General features: G+C 47.3%; 1 protein-coding gene across 3 annotated transcripts in view; it reads left to right on the top strand.

Annotated features, from left to right (window-relative positions):
• The window catches only part of IMPA2 (inositol monophosphatase 2), a 42,522-nt gene extending 21,770 nt beyond the window's left edge, over positions 1–20,752 (top strand). Inside the window, exons 3-8 of one of the 3 annotated variants that reach the window (XM_027577273.2) lie at positions 1,304–1,408; positions 3,689–3,734; positions 5,721–5,829; positions 18,107–18,215; positions 18,958–19,109; positions 20,199–20,752. In XM_027577273.2, the coding sequence (XP_027433074.1) occupies positions 1,304–1,408; positions 3,689–3,734; positions 5,721–5,829; positions 18,107–18,215; positions 18,958–19,109; positions 20,199–20,314 (637 nt within the window). In that variant the 3' untranslated portion in view covers positions 20,315–20,752. Of the gene's footprint in view, positions 1–1,303; positions 1,409–3,688; positions 3,735–5,720; positions 5,867–18,106; positions 18,216–18,957; positions 19,110–20,198 lie in introns of all 3 variants that reach the window. The other 2 variants (XM_027577275.2, XM_027577274.2) reach the window with 2 other exon arrangements.
• Positions 20,753–21,683: the final 931 nt, after the last annotated feature.

Below are 21,683 nucleotides of genomic sequence, written 5' to 3'. Positions count from 1 at the left end.
TCTGCAAGTTCATTGTTGCCACATCTTAGGATACCCGGTTCCTCTAGAGAAAGTGGTTTCCGGGAGCACTTCGAAACTGAGCAGGAGGAGCCAAGCAGCTGCCTAATGACCGTAACTGGCGACACACCAGATGCCACAGGAGGACAGATAAATGAGCAGGACTCATGTATCCTTCTCAGGCAAACATACTATCTTCAGGCCTCCTTTTTCTCCAGTATAGACTGGACATAGCATGAGAACCTGCTAGAAAGCTCTCCACGAGGCCTTGTATTCACTCATAGAACACGTGTTTGCTCAGCACCTGCTGTGGACCAGGCCCTGGTGACAAGGCAGTACACGGGACGAAGGCCCCACTCTTGCTGGACCTGGGGTTGTTAGGTGACAGTTAGAGACAGGGGCCAAGCACTCAGTGTGCCAAGCCCTGTTGAGTAAGCTTTCGATCGGGATGTGTTTTGCTTGTTTGGGTTCCTAACGGAAATAGCCTGCTCAAGTGAGGATGGTTCCGAGAGGGCTTGTCTGTAGATGACTAATTGTAAAGGCAAGGGCCGGGAACAGGGGCCACTCTCGCTGGTGTAGGACAGTACACAGCCTGAGTCCTGGGCTGTCCGTGTTCCTACAGGCTGGGGGGTACCAGAGCATGAAGGAGAAGGTGTGGCCCACCGAGGGGCTCCTAGGCCAGATACCAGGGTGGCAAGGGCCTCAGGAGATAGGGCAGCTCCTGTTGAGCCCGAATGGTGGGTAGATACAGTTGTCACCTCGTCTTCAGTTCAGAGGAGGCCAGGCCGGGGACAGACCTGGGAGGTGTCGGCTGTAGATGAAATTCAGTGCCTTGGGTCCAGCTTCAGTCCACCCCAGCCACAGCACCACTAGTGGGAGAGCTAAAGCCCGAGTCCTGGGCCCTGCTCCCTGGCGAGTGTTCCTCATGCTCTATCATTTGTCTTTGGCCTTTTCTCCTCCAGACTAAAATTAGAGCAGAGTTTAGCTTTGCGTTTTAAAGTCTGTTTCCCAGCATTCTTCATTCTCGTGTTTGTCCCCCTGGCCCACTCACACGTCCCGATGCTTTCCCAAAACTCTTACGTTGAGGTGTCACTTCATGTTTTCTAAATCCTGCTGAGTAAGTAGGCTAGCAGACAGATCAAAAAGCAGATGGTCCTTTACAGACTCTGCCTCTGTTTGACCCAGAGAAGCCATAGTGAAATCTCTGCTGTGTCTGCTTTGTCTTTGATGGGACCAGAAGCAGTTTGAAGTACTTTGTCTTGAGTTCTTGGCGAGTTTTCTCAGGCTGAGCCCCTGCCCACCACAGGTTCATTGCGGAAGAGTCTGCAGCCGCCGGGGCCAAGTGCGTGCTCACCCCCAGCCCCACCTGGATCGTTGACCCCATTGACGGCACCTGCAACTTTGTGCACAGGTGAGCATCAGCACGGGTCGCCCCTATTCTGGCCCTTAACCTGTCCTCTTCTCTAAGACTTTGTCTTTTCCAAAGCAGCATTCTTTGAGGTAGGAGTATATAAACAAACCTCTAGTAGGTTGATAGTCTCATTAAAAATGTGGTCATGTATTGATCTTTTTTAAAATGAGGTTTTCCATTTCTGAGATACTCTCAGCATGTAGGAAATACTCATTTGTTTAAAACTGTTGTGTTTGTCATCTTTAAAACGTTGGGTTGAATTAAGAAGGACCCCTTAAGGAAGCCCTTGGAGAAACGAGCAGGGCTATGAAACAAGCATGTGCAGCCCAGCAGCCTCAGGATCCCGGGTGTGGACAGCAGCACCCGAGGGCTGGCGTTCCAGAGCTGCCCGTGGAGGTGAGAGTAAGCCTAATGCTTACTCTCGTAAGGCGTCATGAGACGGGATGAGGAACCCACTGGCAGCGGGCCAGGCCTAGTCTGACTGAGCAAATAACAGCCAAAAAGCAGAAGGTTTCAGGGAGGTCAGAGAGGCCCTCGGGGAGAGGGGAGGCAAGCCGCAGCTCAGGGAGGTGATAGGGACATGGCCTCGACTCCAGAAGCTCTGACCGGTGTGGGGTGTGTCAGAGCTGTCCAAGGACACAAGAGCACCGAAGGTGACCTGATTTCCACAGATGGTTGGTTCCACGACACGAACACACGTGGGCCTCCTGGAGAGCTGGTTGGCACAGGTTCCGGGCCCCTCCCCGGTCCCTTCCAGGCCAGGCATCCCCTGCATGTGCGTTTCTCAGCACACAGGCGACACCAGCAGTGCAGAACCCCACTCTGAGAGCCCCCTCCCCAGATGAGCAGGAAACACTCCGTTTCCTTATATAGAGTGAAAAAGTAGGAGCACAGCCAGACTAGGGGGCGCTTCGTTCCCGGTGCTGTCCTCTGTGTTTTGCATCAAATAGTGTGTTTATTTGTAAGTATGTAAAGTCATCCTGATCTATCATGTTAATCATCGCCCTTTTCTTAACGTGGGTTATCTTGAGAATTTAGTCCGTCATGCCCACATGTTGCCTTTTGAGGAATAGTGCCATCTGGTGACCGCCACAGCGTCAACAGACTAAAGTGAACTAAAGCGTGACAAACCCCCCCCCCCCACCCTGGGCAGGAATCCGGTGGAGCCTCAGGTCTCTCCTCGTAGGTGTGTTTCGCTGAGTGAAGCTCCCGTTCTTCTGTCTCACTTGTCATTGCTGTGCTGGTAACAGGGACAGGGTGGGCTGAGCCGGGTCATGTGGTGAAACCTACACAACCACCAGAGGGCCTCTTGTGGGCCCCAGTGGCCCTCAGCTTCCAGAACACCTTCAAGGCCCACAGCGTAACGATCCTTGTGGCCTAAAGACATCAGAAACCTTTGCCCACTGCAGCTGAGGTAGTTTCTGTTCATTCTTGTGTCCGGCAGCATCAGGGCTGAAGCAGGTGGGGGCAAGAGCTTTCCCAGGTACTAAAGTGGAGCCTGGCGTGTGGTGTGTTTGCTCGGTGAGCCAACCACCAGATGACTGTGCCAGCCGCCGCAGCCTCAGTCTAGGCTCACCTCTGTGGAGGACTGGTTTCATAGTTTGCCTGTAGGTTAGTAGTACCCAGCTTCTTCCTACTTGCTGGTAAGCTCTGCTGATCTTCACATAAGAGAGAGATTATCTTGAAGAGGTACAGCAGCAGCAACAAAACCACAAAATAAAACCACGGGCAGTCTGCGATGTCACAGCCCGCCTCCGATGGCTCTGGCCCAGGCCCAGGCCTGCAGTTGGCCGCCTGGGAGCTCACTCAGGAGATAGGGTGTGGGGGGGTAGTTGTCACCCAGATCCGGCCTCTGGGGGAAGGCTGTGATGCCGCCTCCTGGGGGTCCCTCCTCACCTCACCGGGGACATAGGTCTGGCCTTTTTGGAGGTCTCTACTGTCCCTTTATGTCTCTGAAAACCGGAAAGCTGATTATTAAAATCCCTCTCAGTTGGGTACTTGATGGTCATTGTTGAATTATAGCAGTCGTACACGACGTTCAGAATACTTCTTTCAGGGTCAGCTGTCTTACACACCATGGTCCACTAAGCCTATTTGTCTTGGAAGCAGTTAGTGAAATTGTGGGAAGTAATATAAAAAAAAAAAAAAACAACAAACCCACCCACACTGTAGAAAGGTCCTTCTGTGCCTCCAATGACAATGTTGCATAGCATAGCCACACAGAGTTTGCATGAGACCATTTACGTTTTAGAGTGTAAACCATTCTGTTTTTCTTTGCAGATTTCCCACTGTGGCAGTAAGCATTGGATTTGCTGTAGACCAAGAGGTATGCGGTGGGTGGGTTCCCCCAGGCCGGTGGTCCTGAACCCCTTGGGCCTGGCTTAGCATTGTCCTTTTTGGATTTGGTCCCCATACTCCTGTTTTTCTGTCTTTGTCATGTGCCTTAGTCATGACTAATAAATCCAAGCATGTATTTTTCAGATCCAAGAAAGTAAACAAAGGAACACTGGTTTTGGGGTGTGTGGGTTTGGGGCTCCATGGCCAGCCCACCCCCATGGTGGCAGGCCCTTGTTTCCACCATGGTCTTTCTGTGATGCTGCCAAAGAAGCGTGGAAAGGAAAGTTCTGAGCAAATACTCCATGTTAGTCCCCCTTTAACCCCTGGGGCGTGTGATCTAGTCCCACACAGAAAAAACTCCTGTTTTTGGAGGACATTTTTAATCCCCGTCTTTCATTAGTTCTTCTCCATCTTTCCCTAGCTGTTAGCCTGAGAACACGGCTGCCTCAGGGTTCCCATCACCCTTGGAGCTAAGTGACAGCATGAGACCCACATCAGGGGCATTAATCAATTTAAGCAGCAATGCTGAGGAAAGACTTCACTTCTGTGCATTCACCACAGTTACATTTAAATAGGACTGGGGGTTCAGTGTTCTCCAAAAGCAGCCCTCCACTAGGCACTGTTTTCTCATCTTCATTCTCAACACTAGCAGCGATGTCCCTGGCATGGAGACCAGGAGATATTTATACCTGCATAAAAGGTGAAGGTGAAGATACAAAAGAATTTTAATATCGAAATCTGGTTAAGGAGTTACATGCTCACTTGTTTCTCTGTTCGGTGTCATCGGGACCAAGTAGGAAGTTGAGCTATAAGCTCAGAGGGTGACACTCATGACGGCATGTCCGCAGCTGGGTGGGGAGGACAAAACTGCGGTGGACGGGCAAGGTCTCCGGAGGCGAGGCCTGCAGCTCCGATGGGCCTGGTGTGAGTGCGTGCAGGTGGGCCGGGCGTGTAGTGGAGGGCTCTGGTCCAGGGGCGCATTCCAGCCTTCCTCACCCTTTTCTCCTGCTAGCAAAGGCTTCCGGGCCACCCGACCACCCTGGGGGCACAGGGTCTAGAGGCCCGCATGGTTCTAGGACAACTCTGATTTGGAAACCCCCTTAAAGCCAGGGTGGTGGGAAGGAGGGAAGATAATTAAGTGTTGCTGGAAAACTGACTGAATGATCCTCCCAGCAATAAACCCTTTTCCTGCATTGTGAGGGAGTCCGTTCCACTGTGGTCGAGCTCACCCCAGGCCAGCCGAGACTCTTCCCAAGAGACTAGGCCCAGGTCTCTCTCCATTTTCCGGCGAGACGAAAACATGGCCAATTCCCAGACCACACACACTTGCCCCTGTTAACCCTGAATAGTGACGAGTCGGTGGAGGCAAGAAACAAAGCACAGGAGCGTAAGGCAGCGTTTTTTTCCATGCTTGCCTCTTCTTTTCACTGTTTGTGACTGGGAGGCTGCTTTCTGAGGCGTTTGTCACCTGCTGTACGCAGCATGGCAGTGGTTTGGCGCCCCGCCTGCTCAGTGCCGTGCCCCTCCTTGGTGAATCCCCTCTCCTGCTTGGCCGTCCTGGAGTCCAAGTCCATCGGCTTTACAGATGTATTCCTAATTCTTCACACGTCAGCAACTTTTAGGGTTTCTGTGGGGGTGCATTAGTCACAAGTAGCCTTCCCCAGCCCCCACCCCCCCCCAAACAGAGGCCTTTCTGAAGAGTTAAGCTTTTTCAGTAACTTCCAGTTACTAATGCTTGATTATAAGTTTAATTTTTAATAAAGCTGTATTCGTTTTAATATATTTTTAAAGGCAGTTTGCTTTCATGTCTGGTTTTGAACCGAGACACTAATTTTTTTCCAATTCCCTTTTGAAAGGTAGTTTCCATCACATTGGTCGTAACACCTAGAATCCTTCCCCTTTGAATTACTGTGTTACTGTCTCTGTCAAATGAGTGAAGCACGTTTGTTTTCCGTCCTGCCCCTGCACCCCGCAGCTTGAATTTGGAGTGATTTACCACTGCACAGAGGAGCGGCTGTACACGGGCCGGAGGGGCCGGGGCGCCTTCTGCAACGGCCAGCGACTCCGGGTCTCCGGGGAGACAGGTGGGGCTTCATGCGGCTCGTCTCAGCTCCTTTCAGAGTGAGAAGTGTGAATGGAAAATGCCAAAATCACCATCCTGGGAGACGGTGCTGGAACTCCCCTGCTGAGGGTTCAATTTCTTTAGGGACGTTGCGTCCCTGAGGACCTGGAAAGCCAGCCGGTTCTGGGTCTTCATGTTTTTGTGGATGTGGCCAGGAGCTTTAAATAGTCTCGTTCTGTTTTACCCTCGAATATTTCAGCTTTCATGCTCAGAGAAACCCAGTCACCAGTATGGTTTGGTCCCTAGCAATCCAAGGACAAGGGCAGAGTCAAAAGCGTGCTTGGGCCCTCAGAGCGTCCAGGTAGACGTCGGTCATCCCGCCGTCCCCGGGGCGATGTCACCCAGATGCAGTCCGTGGCCCCCTGGGTGTGGATGGACTGTCGCTGGTTCGGTTTCCGTAAGATGGGTGGCCATGGAAATGAGTCGTGTAAATAAGTGATGTTTCCACACACCACAGCGTTATTCCTAAACCAGAACCTCAGGGACATCCAGTAGCTTCTATAAAGCGACTGTGGTTATGTCAAACTGTGTATAACTGTGTATCGGTAACAATACACCAGCTTAGGCTTTTCAGGGTCTTTTGGGCCTTTCTTTCACACCGATGAGGTCAGTGATATTTTTTCACATTGTGGGACAGGTACTGTCCTGTAGGGGGCAGAAGTCAAAGAAGAGCCCTAGCCTCGAAGCAGCTAGATGAGGAGAGACTTTGAAAGCTCCCTCATGTCCGCGTTTGGGTCTAAAAAGGTATTAAGCACAGTTGCTGCGAACCTCTCACTTGCACATCTCCGCAGCAGGACACCATGAGGCATGCTCCCGCTTTCTTCATTCTTCCCTTTTCTTTTCTGCCTTGTCTTCCTCCCCGGATGATACCTGTGTGTCTAGATGGCCTCAGAGGCAATGAGAGGAGTGCGGTGTGTCCCTGCCCTCCAGCTGCCCCTCAGTGAGTGAGGAGAGTAAGTGTTCCAGCTGTCATCTGTGGTCTGGTGAGAGTGTCGCCGATCAAGGGGCCCTGGGTGGGTGGGGGGACAGGAGCCCTGTGTGCCTGGAGCCGCCAGTGCGGCCCCGCGGGGAAACCAAGGAGGCTCCCCCAGGGGCCCCTGAGAGTCACGCGCACGCCCAGGGGAAAGGGAAAATCACATGAGGCTTCAGACAGAGGTAGGGCCGGCAGGACACACTAACCAGGTCCTGCTTCTGAGTCCCAGAGAGATTCCAGAACAGCCTCCAGCCCTGCCCCACGTCTCCCTCTCCCAGAAGTGTTTTGTTTGGCTGTACAAAAAGTAACGTTAATTGTAGGTACACATGCCAAGAGGTAACCACTCAGGCCAAACTGTGTAAGTCAGTAGTGAGGAAGCATGTCATTAAACACGCTTAAGTGAACTTTGCTCTATATTCCATTCGGTTAGAACACTCAGCTCCATTCACACACACTTGGCTTCCTGGTCGGCTGCCTGTGTGGCTCAGTGGTGCATGACAACTTCACGTCCTCAGCAGGGCTCTCAGCCCCACGTGGGCAGGGCCTTTGGATCACCTCTACATCTGGCCAGTCGTAGGCCCTCTGATCCTGCGCAAACCCTGCCACAAACCACTTCTGCAGCACAGCTGGGGCTCCTGCCTGTCTCAAAACTGCCCATGTTCTGGAGCTCATTTGTTAAAAACTCTAAAAAGAGTCTGATGTGCTGTTTTCGGCGCTGGTCGTTTAGTACTTGCGGGGTGACGAGGTTTCTATGGAGAGGACAGAGCGCACCCTGCGGCGCAGTCATTAGGTGTCATGCGGACCTGGTTGCAGTCCCAGTTCTGCCCCACTCCAGTGCTGTGAGCTCTCAGTTAGCCTCCCGAACCTTCGTCCTCATGTGCTAGGCGCGGTGACATGATGGGAACTGAGGACTAAATGCAGTTCTATGAGGGAAAGTGCTCAGTAAAGTCCCCGGTACATGGTACCCAAAGATGAGAGTCGTTATCAAAGAAGAAACCTCAGTCTTTGCACAAGATCCTTAATGCCCATTGTTAAGGTTAGGACACGTTTCTGGAGGAAACAGGACACCCACCACTGATCCTTCTATCTCCTTTCCTTACTCCTTTCACACCTTTCCAGGAGGCTTCCATTTACAAAGTAAAAAGCAAACAGAACTACACTGGATGGGGTAGAGGATTCGATTGAGGCCAGAATTTCAGTTAGAACCTTTTTCTTCACATCCCACCATGCAGAATTTCAAACACGTATAAGGTAGACAAAGTACAGTCAACCCACATGACTCGCCATGTGTCCAATATTGTCAACTCAAGGCCAACCCTGATAGTGCCACCCAGTTCCCACCACCCCCAGCGAGTCCCTGATACAAATCCGAGACTTAGTATCACTTTCTAGTCAGTATTTCAGTATGTATCTCTATAACATACATGATTCTTTGAAATGCATAATCACAATACCAATGACACACCCCTCTAAAAATTATCACTCACTCCTAAAGTCATTAAATACCCAGTGTTCAAATTTCCAGTTGTCTCATCCTGTGGGAAACAGCCCTTCCAGGCCCCACCCTGAGTTCTTAGGGCTCCTTGTGGCTCTTGGGTCAGTCTTTGTTGCTAGGTCTTCTAGGTGAACAGAGCTAGGAAGTTGTCTTTAAATATAAAAAACATTATGAGTTCACACTGGTGTTTTCAGTTCATATTCATGACGACAGGTCTCTCTACCTAACTCTGTCTATGTCTCCTCTCCCTGTGCTGGAACCCGCGTGCGCAGTGACACCAGGAATGGTAAATTCAGTAATGTCACACAATCACTTTTCCTCTTTATCTCACAACGTACACCAATTATAGATTCTAAATAAAAATACTGGCCTACTAACGACAAACCACTACCCAAAGCAGTTGGAAGGATGTTTTGTGTTGTCTTGTCTTTTAGAGTTCTTTCCTTCCTTAGTGAACGTCCCACAAGGGTCTGGAGTTGGACTGCTGTGAGAATCTCTGAAGTGGTTCTTTGTTCCCTTCGCCTATGCCACCAACTGAGGATAATCACTTAGATGCAGTTGTTTTACTTTGTTTTTAATTTAGGAGGACTAGTTTTTAAAAAATTGATTTTATTTTGTAATTATATAAGGTATTATATATAATTATATGACATATATAATTTTATAATATATAATTATAAAAGGTACATTGTTCCAAAGTCAACTCTATGAAACATAGTATATTTGAAGAGGTTTAGCTTCTGTCCTTGCCCTTTAGTCTCTTCCTCCCCCTGAGGAATACCATCTAAAAAGTGGTTATTGTTCCATTGTGTATTTTAGGTATGTGTATGTTTATTTTTTTTTAAATAAGCAGCTGTTTTTTTTCTCTTTTTGCTTTTATTCTCTGTTTTGGTATAATTTTGGTATTTAGAAAGGTTTATATTTTTGTTCCAATGATTTCCTTTATATAAAAATTTTTCTATACTATCCCTAGTCCTCTCTTTTTTGGGTTACTGTCTCTTGGTTCCCTATTCTCAGTAATATTTAAGTTAGCTTGTAACTTCTTCTTCCCCCTCCTCATATACTCCAGTATATGATTAAAGCACAATAACCTTTTACTCTCAGTTACAACAAGGCAGTTGGCTAGCTCATCCTACTAGTCACACCCTCTCCTTGTTACCTTTCCACCTTTCGTTGGTTGTGCTGTATGTGTGTTGGTTGGCAGGTCAGCCAGCCACATGTGCGATGCTCTCACCCTAGAATTATCAGTTAGCGGGTAGTCTTGGTTCCACAAATAAATTAGATTTAATACCCCCCACCAGCCCTTTATGTTGATGTATCTCCAGTCATTTTGGTTGTGTGAAGCTCAAGCTCATTCACTAGTACAGCATTTCTCAAACTTTTTGATCTTAGGACCAATACATTTATACGATTTTTTTTAAAGATCTTATTTATTTATTTGAGAGAGAGAGAATGAGAGATAGCACGAGAGGGAAGTGGGTCAGAGGGAGAAGCAGACTCCCTGCTGAGCAGGGAGCCCGATGCGGGACTCGATCCCGGGACTCCAGGATCATGACCTGAGCCGAAGGCAGTTGCTTAACCAACTGAGCCACCCAGGCGCCCTACATTTATACTATTGAAAAAATTATTGAAGACCCCCAAAGAGCTTTCATTTATGTAAGTTATCTGTTGGTATTTATGCATTTGAAACTTAAACAGAAACTTTTAAAATAAGCAACTCATTACATGTTAACATGAATAATATATATATATATATATATTTTTTTTTTAATGAGAATCCATATTTTCCCAAACAGTTTTTCATGAGTAGCCTTGTTTTACATTTTCTCCAAATCCCTTTATAATGTCTGGTTTAAGAGAAGACAACTGGATTCTCATATCTGCTTCTATATTCAGTCTGTTGTAATGTATTATCTTGATGTATGAAGAAGATCAGGTCTTACACAGATTAATAGTTGGAAAAGGGATGAGTGAGGAATATTTTAACAGACTTTTCAGATAATCGAGGATATTCTTCTTTGATGCCACACCCAAACTCAAGAAGTGGTGGTTTCTTAAAGGTTAGTTGCAGTGTGAAATCTAATGACATATCAATGAATTTTTTTGTACCCTGTGACTGTGAAATCCATTGGGCAGTCTCCTACTTTGAATGGATCTTTTGCTCGTGGATGACTTTGTAACATCATGCATTGGTCATTTGGAAAATATGGGTTCACTGAGATTTTCAGGGTCTTTTAAATGTTGACCTATTGCATCTTAAAATGCTAAGAAGTCATATTCATTAGTATCACCACTCTTATGAGAAATCTTTTAAGTGTTGGGAAGGTGTCAAGCTTTTGGTGGGAGATAAAAGTCTTCCCAAATTCTAATTTCCCCTTGAAAGCTTGAATTTTATCATTGGCAACTTTCGCAATTGAAGTGATGGGCTCATTTCTTTCATTTTCAAGAAAATGTCTTCCAGATACCCAATTCTGAATCTCTATAGCTTATCTAAGTCCTCCATGTGTACTTCCCACCTCATCACACAGAATATTGAAAAGACGTGTGCTTAGGCTTCAAGACTTAATACAATTCATAATATTTGCAGCTTCTTCATTCTGGAGTAAAACTGACACATTTTCCCCCAGAACGTGAGTGTAGCAGAGAAGACTGCAGTGACCACCAGAACCGGGGTGCCCTGCCTTGCTTTATCTACTCTGTGCAAGTGTTAATACCATGAAAAAGGCAAATAATACCTTAGTTTAACTTCACAGATTCCTGAAAGAGGCTCAGGAACTACACTCCAAGAACTTCCTCCAATTGGTCTTTCAGGAAGACCTCCTGGGAATAATAATTAGAATCCTTCCCTGTGCTCTTATGTGTCCATAACAGCTTATCAGTGGCCTTTATACTTGGACATCCGTTCTTCTGGTAATAAAACACATGGCTCACATTTTCTTGTGTTGACAGTCTTTAAGTTGTCTCAGTCATCTTCTGGCATAACCTTGTTGTTGAAAAGTCTGAAGACAGTTTCATTTTCTTTCCCTTATAAGGGACTTCAGTTTTCTGCTTGAATGCCCAAGGGATTTTTTTTTTCCTCTTTCTTTAGAGTAAAGTAATTTTAATGGAGTATATCTCAGTGTTCTTTGTTTTCAGTTTCCTAGGCACATCATGGTTCACCATTTCTTTCTTCCTTTTTTTTTTTTTTTTTTAAAGATGTCACGGTACACCATTTCAGTATTCAATTTCAAGACTTTTTTTTTTTTTAACTTTCAGAAGAATTTTCTTGAATTATAGTTTTTAGTATTTGTTCATTTCCAAATTCTTTTGTTTTTGTCTTCTGGGTCTTTTATTATACAGATGTTGGATATTCTCTGCTTATCTTTTCTATTTGTCACTTTCGCTTGAATCCTTTTTACCAGTTCCACCAATTTTTTTTTTTTTGCCCTTCATTTCTTATAAAGCACAATCTATTCTGTTTATTTATTCTTTTTCCTTCAGTTTAGTCTTATTTTCTGAAATATTTTCTTTTCCAAGTCTTCCTAAGTTCTGTCCCCTCCACTTTCTAGTTAGGCTGTTTTTTAGTGTATTTTTTCTTTCTTTCTTTCTTTCTTTTACATAAAAGTACTTCTGTTTTGTGGACAAATCTTTCTTTCAATCCTTGATTGACTGGAGAGATGTTGTTCTTCTCTTATTCTTTTTTTTTCCCATGTAAGTGTGTGTGAGACTCACCCATCATTCTTTTTTTTTTTTAAGATTTTATTTATTTATTTGACAGAGAGAGACATAGCAAGAGCAGGAACACAAGCAGGGGGAGTGGGAGAGGGAGAAGCAGTCTTCCTGCCGAGCAGGGAGCCTGATGCAGGACTCGATCCCAGGACCCCGGGATCATGACCCGAGCCGAAGGCAGACGCTTAACAACTGAGCCACCCAGGCGCCCCACCCATCATTCTTTTTAATTATTTGTTTCTACTTGAAATCTGTATTCCTGAAATTGGGAGGAACTTGTGGAGAGTGGGGTTGGGGGCGAGTTCGGGACATTTTTTGCATTTTTTTCTAGCTCTAGAATTTGGAGTTTACTCCCATGTATTTCTGTCCAGTGCTGTATTCTTCCCCTAAGAGGTCCTTAGAAGTCAGTTATGAGAGATTGTAGGGCTGGTGGCTCCCTCCCTTCGGCCCTGGCCATGCACCCTAGTGCCACGGACTCATGAACTGGGGTGTGCATGGCCCCTGTCCATGTGAGCTTCTCACATTGGCCCACGCTGGTTTCCAGGGAGTGGCTGTTGGTGTATTTGAGGTTCTCCTGTTCTGGCGTGCAGCAGGTTCTCAGTGCTTCTCTGTTCCTCCTGATGACATGTGGTCTTGTGGCTTTTGGAGGTTTCCTCCACCCACTTGTGTTTTGTGGTTTGGATATACTTTGTGGATGTAGTTTCTTTCATAGATGGTGTCTGCAGTTTTGCGTTTTTGCTCTCGTAGTTGTTCTGTTTTCATCAGAGGGGATTTGGAGAAGTTAAAAACTATGTGGCTGTTACAGAGGTTTCCAGTTCTTCACCAGAATTCTAAACAATACTTTTTTCCCTCAAATTACTTGTTTATTAAGAACAAGTTCTAAACTATTTTAAGATAACATATTGAACTGAAAGTCAAATACCATAAAATTAACCATTTTATTTTATTTTTAGAGAGAGAGAGAACGTGTGGGGGAAGGGGAGGGCAGAGGGAGAGAGAGACTCTTAAAAGCAGGCTCCACGCCCAGCAGGAAGCCTGACGCAGGGCCCGATCTCATGGCCGGAGATCAAGGCCTGAGCCAAAATCAAGTCAGACGCTTAACCAACTGAGCCACCTAGGTGCCCTTAAAATTAACCATTTTAGAGTGAGCCATTCACTGGTAATTAGTGCATTCACAATGCTGCACATTCACTTGGGGCTTCAGGTTCTAACCCTGTGCCCCTGAGCACCTTTTCCCCACACTCTGTCTCTCCCCCGGCCCCCACCAAACCACCAACCTTTCATCTGTCTAGTACTTACTTTTTTTTTCCTAGTACTTATGTTTTTAAGTTAAATAGAATTAAATTTTATTTTCATATGAGTAGCTGTTAATGGTCTATAAGAAGTCTGAAAGAATTAGGACATGTGTGTAAAAATACCCACTGGTGTAAGTGCTGTCACGGGGGCTCTGTGTTCAGCAAAAGCAGTTTGTGTTCATAGGGGATGTTTCCCAGACGTTAAAGCATGATCAACTCCTTTTCCATGAGTACATATTTTGGTGTCTACAAATGACTTCTTCTCTTACCTTTAAGTTGTAAAATTTCTCTTAAGACAACACTATTCTTTGATACTTGGGGTATTTTAACCTTGCTCAGCCAGAACAAGGGTTTTCAAACTGTTGGAAGTCTATTAATGGACGATTTTTTTCATCCTAAAATCTGTTGAAAAAGTATACAGAGATAACCTACTTCAAAATTTTTGGATTTTTTTTTTTGTGGCAAAATATATATAACATAAAATTTGTCATTTAAAATGTGTAATTTTGGGTGTGCCTGCGTGGCTCAGTCGTTAAGCATCTGCCTTTGGCTCAGGTCATGGTTCCAGGGTCCTGGGATCGAGCCCCACATCGGGCTCCCTGCTCGGCAGGAAGCCTGCTTCTCCCTCTCCCACTCCCCCTGCTTGTGTTCCCTCTCTCTTGTTCTCTCTCTCTTTCAAATAAAATAAAATCTTAAAAAAATAAATAAAATGTGTAATTTAGTGTGCCTGGGTGGCTCAGTTGGTTAAGCAACTTCCTTCGACTCAGGTCATGATCCCAGAGTCCCGGGATCGAGCCCCGCATCGGGCTCCCTGCTCAGTGCGGAGCCTGCTTCTCCATCTGACCCTCATGCCTCTCATGCTGTTTCTCTCTCTCTCTTTCTCTGTCTCTCAAATAAATAAATAAAATCTTAAAAAAAATAAAATGTGTAATTTAGTGGCATTAATTACATTTACAGTGTTTTCCAACCATCACTACCATCTGTTTCCAAAATTTTTATCTCTCCAAATGAAACTCTCTACCCATTAAGCAATACCCACCCCCACAAACACACCCATGAAATTACAGAATATTTTAAATTAAGAAATATATACATGGGGGGGTGCCTGGGTGGCTCAGTGGGTTGAGCATCTGACTCTTGATTTCGGCTCAGGCCATGATCTCAGGGTCGTGGGATCACCCCGCCTCAGCTCCGCACTCAGCAGGGAGTCTACTTGGGATTTTTTCCCTCTCCCTCTGTGCTCCCTCTGCTCACTCATGCTCTTTCTCTCTAAAATGAATAAATCTTTAAAAAATACATATATATGTTAGCATTTGATTGAGCTAAAATATGGTAAATATAGTATAAGGGAGAACAAAATGCAAAAATCAGTGAATATGGGTAGCTAGAAATAATCATAAGATGATAAATATTGTTTTGTCTGTGGCAAAATAAAACCATAGAGACCATTTTGCCTGTAGGTGGCAGCACTCAGGCTTCCTTTTTCCTTGTTCTTGATGTCATTTGGGAAAAAATATTAGCCAGAGTGAGAAAGAATGGATACATTGCAGCGGGAGAGGGAAGAACTGGATACAGAGATATTTCCTCACAGATTTGAAAACTATGGGAAGAAATCCTTTCTTTCACATAATCACTGGACAAGCTTGAGTTTAAGTCTGGCCTCACCACCTAAGGGCCGCATGACCTCGGGCAGGTCACTTTAGGCTTGGTTTCCCCACCTGTGAAACAAGGGCAGTGCGGTAGTGAAGGCAAAGGAGGAATGGGATCATAAATGTATTGTAAATGGAACAGAGGAATGGAGGCATAAGTAGAAAGTGCTTAGCACTGGCCTGTCTGGAGAGACCAAGAGCTTGGTAAATGTGAGCTGTTTCCACACTTTGCTTAGTTTCCCTTTTTGAAATAGGCTTGTGGGCACTTAGTCTGAAACCCTCTGCTCTTCTTGCACCAGCCCTGCGTGTAGGGGTATCTACTTGTCTGGGCTGGCCCTCCAGGGACTTTTCACTCACCCTGCAGCCAGCGCAGCCCTCCGATGAGGACAGATTGGGCTAGGCCTTGGCCTGAACAAGTAGTCAAATTTTTTTAATGAGGTATAATTGCCATATAGCATTACATAGTATCAGGTGTACAGCATCATGATTCAACATGTGTATATATTGCAAGATGATCGTCACAGTAAGTCTAGATAACATCCAAGTAGTCACTTCTTAGGAACCTGATTAAAAGTAGGTGCTTATCTCCCTATCGAAATTGGCTTTCTAGTTCCTGGAAGGAAACTGTCAATGTCTTCCTTAATATCCTCCCAGGGTGACTGAGATCCTGGAGCCAGGAAACGCCTTATATGTAGGGATTATTCTCTTGATCTTAGCTTTCTGAGAAAATCACTCTTGAAGCATATACTGCAGAGTGAGGAATACTGTTAGGGAATTGATAATAGTACAGAATCATACCTTAGTGGGGAGGGGACGATGGTACTACTGATACAGCTTGGGGGGGCCAATTTGGAAAAAAATGATCAAAATCTAAAATATGCATACTCTCAGAAATCCCACTTCTATCATTCTATCCTGAAAACACTATCAACATAGGTGGGCAAACCTATAGAGGAGAAGAGACAGCGTTGTTTATAATAACAGGAGTTGAGAATGTTTATCTGTGGGGGTGGCTGAACCAATGGCAGTCCTTCCACTGAGTGGAACAGCATGTGGCCCCTCATGAGTATGGAATGGTGGAGAAAGATTTACTCGATACGTTGTGTTATCAAACCAGCAAGTAACAGAATGAACTGCTTTTTTAAAGTACAGTGTTTGTGTGTGGGTGTGTGTGGAAGATTTGAAGTTAGATAAGGAAATTAGAAGCAAGATCAGGCAACATGCCCTGCTGCTTCACTTCTGTTTCCCTCCTCGGCCTCCTCTAGGACACCTCGTCCTTTTTAATTTAACAGTCACTCCCCAAATTTCAATATGTTATCTTTCGAGAATGTTTATAACAAAAGAAATATTTATCATTCAGAATTCATCCCCCCCACCAAAAGTGTTATCCCTAGTGATTAGATTCTTACACTAGCCAGCCAAATTCTACTTAACTCTAACATTCCTCTCATAAATTTTAAAAATGCTACTAATTTAACAAATCAACCCGAACAAGAAGACTCTTACCAATGTTGCTTTAATGCTAGTGTTTGAAGGAAAGTGCTCATTGCTTCAGTGACTGTTTGTTTAAAGCGCTTATTGTCCCTGGTTCCACTGATGTCATTTTCTTCAAAAGAGGTCTTCTTTCCCTCCCCTGGGAAAATATGTTTTCAGTGTGCAGCCCAGAGAGAGAATCAGGAGCTCGGGCAGTGGCCTGTCCCCAGGGATCCTGGCCGCTCGTGGCCAGAGCCCCTTGCACACACACTGGACACATGGGAGATGCGTCAGTGGCTCAGCTTTGGTGCTGGTGTGCGTGGCAGGGAGTGATTCAGGCCTTGCCTCCTAGGCAGGCAACTGGTGTGGAGCCAAGCGATTTTGAGAAAGTGGTTTAAAGTAGACAACAAGAGCCTCTGATTTAAGAAAAGGGGAAACGGATATAGATTCTGTCTGAGAGGAGGACCGTTATCCGGCCCCTCAGTGAAAGATTTTGCAGGTGTCGACATAGGATTGGACCCATTGAGAGACATAACTTATGGAGTGTGCTTCCCCTCCAGTTCGTGGAGTGGCCTGGTTCTGTTATCTGAATACATTGCTGCGGCTGACTGCTCAGCCAGAAGGCCTGACCAGACATGACAGACTAAGTGTGGTTGTGTTTGGGCCTATAGCAAAGCAAAGACAAACTGCCTGTGACCGCCTGCCCGTGACTCAGGCATGGGAAGGGGGCCCAGGCACATCCCCTGGCACCCTCCGGCCAGCTTCCTGCTCCCGCCCCAGAACCAGCTGCTTGGCCTGAGCTCCCTGCCCCACCCCCCGCCCCTGTCCTGAGGTGGCCATAGGCCACAGGGTTGGCCTTCTTTACACCCAGTGGGGTTACTCCTGAGAACTCCCTTTCCAAAGTTGTTATTTAAAAGTTGCTTTCTCCACAGGGATGGTATTTCTATCTTTGTGATCGTAGCAGTTAGAGAAAGGTTTGTATTTTTTTTTTTTTAAAGATTCATTTATTTATTTGAGAGAGAGAGAGTGGAGAGGGGCAGAGGGAGAGGGAGAGAGAAACCCAAGCAGGCTTCACACTGAGCATGGAGCCCGACATGGGGCTCAATCTCACAACACCAAGATCAGGCCTGAGTCAAAACCAAGAGTAAGAGGCTTAACTGACGGCACCACTCAGACATCCCTAGAGAAAGGTTTTTAAAGGCAGATGTACTTGATGAGGCTTTTTTTTCTTTTTTGTCTTTCAAACATTGGGTGGTCCCAGTTTGGAGTCATTTTGCTTTTATTTATGACTGAATGATGGTGATTTTCATTAGCCACCTGACTCTTTCAGGTTCTTCAATGCTAACTATCCCTGAAAAGAGAAAGAACTGAGAATCTGCTCCCTCTGAAATCTGAAACAGAAAGCAGCCTTAAAGGAGTGAGGATGGAATAGTCAGGTGCGGGTTTTGTTGACCTCTCTTCACCGTGTCCTTCCGTTTCAACACAGCTATCAGAAAAACTTCGTGGCGTAAACCTCTCAACAGATGGTACTTTCACGAATGGGAAGGAGAGGCAGATACTTGAGGTTTGCTTCAGAGGGAACCCTGACTATTCAGTTAGAACCGAGACTTGATTTTCCTGATCACGGGGCATTCTTTCTACTGCAGATATCTCCAAGGCCTTGGTTCTAACGGAAATTGGCCCCAAACGGGACCCTGCCACTCTGAAATTGTTCCTGAGCAACATGGAGAGGTTACTGCACGCCAAAGCTCACGGGTATGACTTTTCAGTTCCCAGAACACCCCGGGGCCAAAGAGGAAAGTGCCAAACACACAGTCTTGCTCACAGCTCCCCGGGGAGAGAGGAAAAGATCCCCCGTGATGGGAGGTGGCCCACCCGCGCCCCACGCGGACGCCGGGGGAGCCGTGTGTCGCTTCAGCGGCCAGGGTGCTACCTCATGCAGCCAGCTGTCAGGGAACCGGCAGGAGACCTTTGTTCCTTTCCGATCAGCTTCCAGAAGCCAAGTGACGGACCTTAAGGCCCCCAACCAGCAAATCCTGTGTGGGCTTAGAGCCCTTCAGAAATGACATTACTCCAGCAAATATTCAGGAAAAGTAAATCCAAGTCCAAGTGAATCTGCTCCCACCTCTCACCCTCTCTAGGTCTGTGCTGTACTAGCCCCACGAGGCAGTTTAAATTTAAGGGAAAGGGCGGTAGAGTTAAGACTTGAGTTCTTCAGTTGCAGTGGCCGCATTTCAAGTGCCCAACAACCACGGGTGGCCAGTGACTCCCACCGTGCAGAACGTTTCTATCCTCACAGAAAGTTCTCCTGGGTGGCACTGCTCTGCACCCCAGGTCTTGAATCTAGAACTTATTAGAGAAGCCCCGTGGCTCATGTTTAATGACTGGGAATGCCTGGCAAGGGGGGTGACTTTGGATGACGTCAGCTATTTAAGAGACATCCGACTCGGGCCCAGCGGCACTCACAGGAGCCTTTGCCCCCTTCCCTCTCCTCCAGGGTCCGAGTGATCGGGAGCTCCACCTTGGCGCTCTGCCACCTGGCCTCGGGGGCCGCCGATGCCTATTACCAGTTTGGCCTGCACTGCTGGGACCTGGCTGCTGCCACAGTTATCATTAGAGAGGCAGGTGGCATTGTGATGGACACTTCAGGTGAGCCCCTCCGACCCTCGGCCCGCAGTCCATCCCCAGGGAAATGACGGCAGGGACCAGACCCAGTGTCCCACCAGCCCCAGCGTCCGCCAGATTAGAGCCAGTAATACTACCAGACCAAATGCCCCCCCGCCCCCAGAGTCTGTTGGTGAGAGACCGTGTGAGGACATTGGAAAAGCAGTGGGCCAGTGCCTCGTCAGCTTTTGTGCTTTGCTATGCCACGCCCCAGGGCAGGGAGAGAGACCCCAGGGTCGGGATATGGCCACATAGTGGCAGCACCACCACTGTTCACTTGCGTACACTTGACTGTTTTCTAGCATGCATGTTCTGACCCCACCAGATCCGATGAGGTGGGCAAAAGAAGCATCACGCTTGCCAACCCGTGAAGAGGAGGCTAGCACCCCCACACCCTGTAACGAAGCACGGGGTCAGCGTGGTGTACGGTGTCAGCACGCTGTGAGGTTTTAGGGGAATGGACCCCAAAAGGTGGCCTGTCCTTCAACTTCAAGGTCCTCATGTCCCAGTGACTGACCCCCTGGGGGCAAATCCCATAGCGTCTCTGCCCCCGTAACTCTGCTTAGCTTCAGGCAGACCCCTCCTAGTCTAACTTTTAGGAACAAGGGGTCTGAGACTGGGTCGATCTTTTTAGATCCCATTCTCTAGCTTTTTAGTCACGACTTGTTAGCCGGCCTGCGCTGGGTTACTGCTCAGACAAGCCCCACCCAGACCTGCTAGGTTGGCACTTCCATCGCATGGGGTCCCTGGTGCCACCCAAGCAGCAGACAGTTGAGAACTCTCCCCTGTCCTGGTCCAGCTGGTCCTGCGAACTTCAGTCCCAATAGCCGGACCTGAGCCTACATTCCCCCAGCGCAGCCTCAACTGCTCTCTTGCTGGGACAGCAGAGCGGGTGCTGAGAGGCTGCACCCTCACTCGGGTCAGGCCCATGTCCAGACCTTGCTGTTTGGTCCCGCCTCGCACCTGGCCCGGGACCTTTGTTTTCCTTGGAATGTGCGTGTGCCAAGTCCTCATTTGGGACTGTTCTGCCTTCTCCAGGAACTCAAGCGCCCTCTCTTCTCTCTCTGTCCTCAGGTGGACCTCTCGACCTCATGTCTTGCAGAGTGGTTGCTGCGGGCACCCGAGAAATGGCGATGCTCATAGCTCAGGCCTTACAGACGATTAACTACGGGCGGGATGATGAGAAGTGAAAGGGAGCAGAGAGGCAGAGAAGTGTGACCCACGGACTGGGCCTTCCCGGGAATGCTGGGGCTGGCGGTGAGCCCCAGGGACGAAGCTGCCTTGAGCGGCCTGCACGCATCAAGTGTCTCTGACAAGCCCCAAAGGGAGGTGTTATGCTAAAGTATGTGGCTTTCTGGTTAAATCCACGTCTTTCACCGGGATGCGGTGTTTAGCTGGTGTCTCTCTTTAATCTCACACAGCCCTTATCAGGCTCGTACAAGTTCTTCTATCAGGGCCAAAACCCCAATCTCGGATGATGTACGTATTAAAAATTCAGTCTCCATTTTTTCCCTCCAGAATGTAAATCTCAGGTAATGTGGCTTTAGAACTGCTGATAAAGCGGACTTGTTCTCAGGCCCTCCCCCATGGTACTTCAGAATGCAATAAATCAAAGTAATGGCGCTCTGCTTATCTGTGTCCCTCTACAAGTGTGTCGCCTGTTTCCCCAAACAACCCACAGCACCCATGGCTGGAGATCCAGGCTCTTTGGGAAAGCTTGCATATTAAAGCCCAAAGTTGGCAGTGTTTGCTCTCTGCTGCCTTTGATAAGCACTGCGAACATGACTTCAGTAATTAGTGTGTGTGTGTGTGTGTGTGTGTGTGTGTTTAAAGATTTTATTTATTTATTTGAGAGAGAGAATGAGATAGAGCATGAGAGGGTCAGAGGGAGAAGCAGACTCCCTGCTGAGCAGGGAGCCCGATGCGGGACTCGAACCCGGGACTCCAGGATCATGACCTGTGTCGAAGGCAGACGCTTAACTATCTGAGCCACCCAGGCGCCCCATCATGTGTGTGTTAATAGAGAAAAGTGAGGCATATGAAAGCTTTAGGAATTTATGCGAGCAAAAATCAACTCCAGTCGGGTAGCACCAAAGCAGAAGTGGCTGGAAGCACTCTGGCCACGGAAGCTGGGAAAAAACTTTCATAGAGAAAAGGCGAAAGCAAAGTAAGGAACTCAGCGATTGACTCTAGTTTGAAACCTCTTAGGACCTGAGCGCAGTGTGACCGTCTAACATGCTGATGGCTGCAAGCATGCGAGACCTTTGAGAGAACATGGCACACCGGACTGACCGTGATCCTATTAGGAGGATAAGACCAGGACACTGAGTAAATAAACTCCTAGCCCTGGTCCCCCGCTGTGAACCAAACCAGTTGGTTTCAAGTAAATCAGAGGATGTATCAGATGAGGTATCAACCTGTGTAGGAGGAGCTTGTTTGTTCATTACTTGCGTTGGAGTTTCTACAAAACCAGGGGTGTTGATCTAGGAACAGCAACGGGCTATTTGCTATGGCACAAGACTCCCCCTTGTTCAGCCAACAAGTAACCTAAAGCAGTCC

This window comes from Zalophus californianus, chromosome 14, assembly GCF_009762305.2.
Source record: "Zalophus californianus isolate mZalCal1 chromosome 14, mZalCal1.pri.v2, whole genome shotgun sequence".
NCBI classification, from domain to species: domain Eukaryota; kingdom Metazoa; phylum Chordata; class Mammalia; order Carnivora; family Otariidae; genus Zalophus; species Zalophus californianus.
The sequence above is the reverse complement of the archived record's forward strand: the minus strand, read 5'-3'. Positions and strand labels throughout refer to the sequence as shown.